Here is a 4,790-nt window from a genome sequence, read left to right as displayed (position 1 = left end):
ACCTAATGAGTAACCATAAGGAATGTTCCCCTGAGTTCTGTGAGCAACTCGAGCAAATTAGTTGAACCCAAGGAGGGTCATGGGACCCTTTGATTTCTAGCCAGTTGGTCAGAAGTACAGGACACAACCTGGGACTTCTGGCGTCTGAAGTGGGAGTAGTCTTACGGGACTGAACCCTTGACCTGCGGGGCCTGACGCTGTCTCTGGGTAGATAGTGTCAGAACTGAGTTGATACTCAGTTGGTGTCTGCTGGAGAACTTGTGGGGAACCCGCACCCTCACAGCATGTGGTGTCAACATTGGAAGCATTGAGGGAAGCATTGAGTTGGGCATAGTGGCACGTGCCTGGAATCCCAGCTACTCAGGTGGCTGAGGCAGGAAGATCGCTTGAGCCCAGGAGTTTGAGACCAGCCTGGGCAACATAGTCAGACCCCATCTCTTAAACAATGAGTGTCAGGGACAGCATTGTGTCTTGTGTGAGTAGGAAAAACAGTTTGGTTTTTCCTCTCTCACAACTTCAATGTGCAACAATAAAGAATGAATTAAATAGATTAATGGCTCAGTTTTAGTGAGCTCCTACTATGTGCCAGGCTCTGGGTTAAATAGATTAATGGCCCAGTTTCAGTGAGCTCCTTCTTATTAAGTGCCAGGCTCTGGTCTGGTGCTGGGGATACATCAGTGGACTACACAGGGATCCCTAGCTTCATGAGGCGTACATTCTAGAAGGGGAGACAGACAATAAACAATTGACAGAAGGTAAGTGGGTGGTACCTTAGAAGATGGTAAACCGTGCAGAAGAAGTGAAAGTGAGCAGGTTGTGTGTGGACGCTGAGTGTGGGGAGTACCGTTTTAAATATGGTGCCAAGGTAGGCTGCATTCAGGACTTGAAGTTGGTAAAGAAGTCAGCTACGCAGAAGTCAGGGAGATGCACACTTCAGACTGAGGGAACAGCCAGTGCCAAGGCCCTGAGGCAGGAGCATCCACTGTCTTCAGAACACAGCAAGGACGCTGGGGACTGGGGCAGGCTGATGACGGAGTGGAAGAAGAAAGAGGGCCTGGGGAACCAGGGGCCAACCACAAAGGGTCTCGTTGGCCTCTGTGAGGATTGTGCATTTTATTCCAACTGAAATGGGTCTTTGCAGGGTTTGGGCAGAGGAGTGATGTGATCCATTTTTATGTTTTAGAAGGAGCAGCCTGGCTGCTATGTTAAGAACAGACTGTCAGGAGACAGGGAGAAATAGGGGGAGAGCATTTAGGATATTATTGCAGCAACATAGGCAGGAGAGATAATGATGACTCAGAGCGGGGCATATAATGAAAGTGATGAAAAACAGTTGAATTCCAGACATTTTCTAAAGAGAAAAGCAACAAGACTTGGGGACAGATTGGATGTGGGGTGCAACAGATAAGAGAAGCCAAAGATGACTCTTATGGTTTTTGCCCTGAGTAAATGGAAGGATGGAGCTGTCATCAACTGAAATGGCAAAGGCGTGGGTAGGACAGGTCTGTGGGAGGAGATTAGGGGTTTGTGTTTGGAAATGTTAAGCTTAAAAAGTCTAGTACACATCCAAAAGAAAATGTACATTTATTGGCCTTTAATACTGAATGTGTCTCCAGTGTTAGCAGAGTAACTGGCCCTCCAAATATATGGTTGGATGAAAGAACAAGAAAAGTTGTTCAAGTATGAAGTGAAATAAGTATCAGATGATCCCACTTTGTTTTATGTATATGCATACACACACACACACACATTTGTAACTCTTCTTACGTATTGCCAGATTGCTCTGCAGAAAAACTGAACCAATCTAGAATTCCAGCAGTGAAAGAATGCTAGACAGTCTATTAGGAAAGACATCTCCGATGAGGTCGGGATTTCAATTTCACACCAAAAAATTACTTAGCACTTTTCCCAGCTGCCATGGAGACATGAAAAGGCTTCACTTGGATCTTCCATTCTTTTCAGGTGTAGGAATTGGCGTGGTCCATGCTGGGTATGAGAGACGCCTGGCGCATCACCTGGGGGCACACAGCACGCCCTCTATCCTAGGAATCATTAACGGGAAAATCTCCTTCTTCCACAATGCAGTTGTCCGTGAAAATCTGCGACAATTTGTAGAAAGTCTTCTTCCAGGGAACTTGGTGGAGAAAGTAAGTACCTGTCAAGGAAAACATGACTGAGAAGTAGTTTAAGAGGTCCCTAGGACTGTTAATTGCCCAGAACATTTTCTGTAGTCCTCTCAGACCTGAGTTTCATTGTGAGGAAGGCAAGACACATATTAATTAATTAATTACTTAAACTAAATCATGTAGGTGAAGTCTGTAGGAGACTAAAAATTGAAACATGAAGTACAGAGACTGGAAGAATTAATTCCTATTAATAACCATCTTGCAGATCTTACACTGTCATAGAAATCTGAGCCTAAAATGACCGTGCCTATTTTCTAAACAAAAAAATTAAATCACACGTTAGAAAGAATTTGGGGTTTCTTTCCGGCTCATAAATTTGTTCATGTGAAGATATTTGTCTTTATTCAAATTTAGTTGTGTTTGGTTATATGTTTAACGATCGTATCTGTGGAAAATGCCAGATTCCATGAAATCAAATATTATTTTTGAAACTTTAGAAACTTACAGTGACAATAATATGAATGAATTTCACAAAGAAAAGGTTGAAATAAAGAAGCCAGTTAAAGTTCACATTGGTTTATTGTTTCCATATTTAAGCACCTAATACATTTTTTTCAATATCTTAAGTTAGGGATCAAAGTAACTAGGAAAGGACTCTCATTTTGCTTTAAATAATTCATTCTCTTAATACCAGGGAAAGTGAACATAAAAAATTTTCATCATATTTCTACATGTGCTATTCCTAGACTGTCCTGCTGGAATCATTATCTATAGAAGAAATATTTGTTGGAGTTAACTTAAAAGGTCAGAGAGTATTGTAGGCTCCTAAAATGATAATAGAGTGTCCTGATAGATCCTCAAACATTTGTATAAAATACCTATTCTGTGCCTGGTATAGATTAATATAGCCGTTAGCAGCTTCCAAGTGGGTGGTTATTTCCAGTATGTTGGAGCCCATCCTAATGAGTTGGGAAAGGCTTCCTGGCAGAAGTGACCCTTGGACTGGGTTGGGTTGCAGGCAGGCAGAAATCAGGAGACGTGAAATAGCCTGCTTTGTAAGAAGTTTTCACTGGTGAGCAGCAGAGGAGTGGGTTGGGGGCGGTTAGAGAGGTTATTAGGAATCTCCCTGTGAGGGCCTCAGAACACTTCCATGCTCCTTTCAGGAGCTTGGGCCTTGGCCCGTGGGTGATGGAGCTATTGTAGGGGTTTGAGCAGAGGAGTGCAATGATCAAATTTGAGTTTTATGTAAATCATTCTAGATGCAGTATGGAAAGATACACTTTTTTTAACGACTATGAACAATTTCTAGCTAGATAATTTATTCATGTTTTTAATTTCTTCTCTCAGTAGGAATATTTTAAGATATCAACGGGGGAAAGTAACAATTCAGATAACAATAAATGAAATTATATAATGTATAGGGGGGTGGACCACCTTATTTTTATTTAAGCCGTTTAAAAAGAGCAAGCTGTCCTAGAGTGGTGGCTCGTGTCTGTAATCCCAGCACTTTGGGAGGCTGAGGTGTGAGGATCGCTTGAGTCCATAAGTTCAAGACCAGCCTGGGCGACATACTGAGACCCAATCTCTACAAAAAATGCAAACATTAGCCAGGCATGGTGCCTTGTGCCTGTAGTCCCAGCTATTCAGGAGGCTGAGATGAGAGGATCACTTGATCCTGGGAGGTCTGGGAGGTTGAGGGTGCAATGAGCCATGATCTTGCCACTGCACCTTAGCCTGGGCAACAAAGCAAGACCTTGTCTCAGAAAAAAAAGGGGTGAGGGGCAAGCTGGGAGACTGAGGCATGATAGATGGGAGACTGAGGCCTGATAGATAATGATGATAGATAGATAGATAGATAGATAGATAGATAGATAGATAGATAGATAGATATTGAAAGGGGCAGTGTTGCATTATCTTCTGCTGGCTAGTGTATTAAGAAGTATACTCTACAATTAAGCGAGAACCTACTCTGGAAGCTCAATTTTTATAATATGGTCAGTAATTGTTTCAGACAGGATTATGATTTCAGTCTGTAAGAGTTCAATGAAAACATGAAATCAATATCACCATTCTTTTAATAGTTTTAGCCAAATGAAGACAAACAGATTAGTTGTCTGCATTTTTATTTTTTGCGATCTTTTACACTTATTTGATTTATTTTCTCCTGACTGGAGTATAATACAATTGTTAAGAATTAAATATTGAGACTAACATTCTATTTTCAATTTAAGGTTACAAATAAAAATTATGTCAGATTCCTCTCTGGCTGGCAGCAAGAGAATAAGCCTCATGTCCTTCTGTTTGACCAAACGCCCATTGTGCCACTGTTATACAAGGTACTTTCTATGCTGGGGTAATGGTTTCTTTTCTTTTCTTTTCTTTTCTTTTCTTTTCTTTTCTTTTCTTTTCTTTTCTTTTCTTTTCTTTTTTTTTTTTAGCAGAAAGTAATCTCTGAGTTGGAACTTACAGCCTATTTGTCTTTTTTGTAAGAAACAGTTTCTTCCATGAGAAATGTTTGAAGACCAGAAATTTTACTTAACCATCATGCATTCGGTACCGACTAATGCCAGTTACTGTGCTGGTGCTTTCTATGCATATATCATGTAATCCTCAGAAGAACCCAGTGATGGAGATACTATCCCTGTTTCTGTTGGTTTTTTTTTT

The 4,790-nt window shown here is 41.1% G+C and overlaps 1 protein-coding gene across 1 annotated transcript in view; it reads left to right on the top strand.

Moving 5' to 3' along the window:
* DNAJC16 (DnaJ (Hsp40) homolog, subfamily C, member 16) overlaps positions 1–4,790 on the top strand; it is a 62,463-nt gene that overhangs the window by 24,158 nt on the left and 33,515 nt on the right. The window contains exons 4-5 of the mRNA XM_011993987.1: positions 1,963–2,147; positions 4,358–4,462. Coding sequence (XP_011849377.1) covers positions 1,963–2,147; positions 4,358–4,462 — 290 coding nt within the window. The remainder of the gene's footprint in view (positions 1–1,962; positions 2,148–4,357; positions 4,463–4,790) is intronic.

The sequence above is a fragment of the Mandrillus leucophaeus genome, unplaced genomic scaffold, assembly GCF_000951045.1.
Source record: "Mandrillus leucophaeus isolate KB7577 unplaced genomic scaffold, Mleu.le_1.0 Scaffold439, whole genome shotgun sequence".
NCBI classification, from domain to species: domain Eukaryota; kingdom Metazoa; phylum Chordata; class Mammalia; order Primates; family Cercopithecidae; genus Mandrillus; species Mandrillus leucophaeus.
The sequence above is the reverse complement of the archived record's forward strand: the minus strand, read 5'-3'. Positions and strand labels throughout refer to the sequence as shown.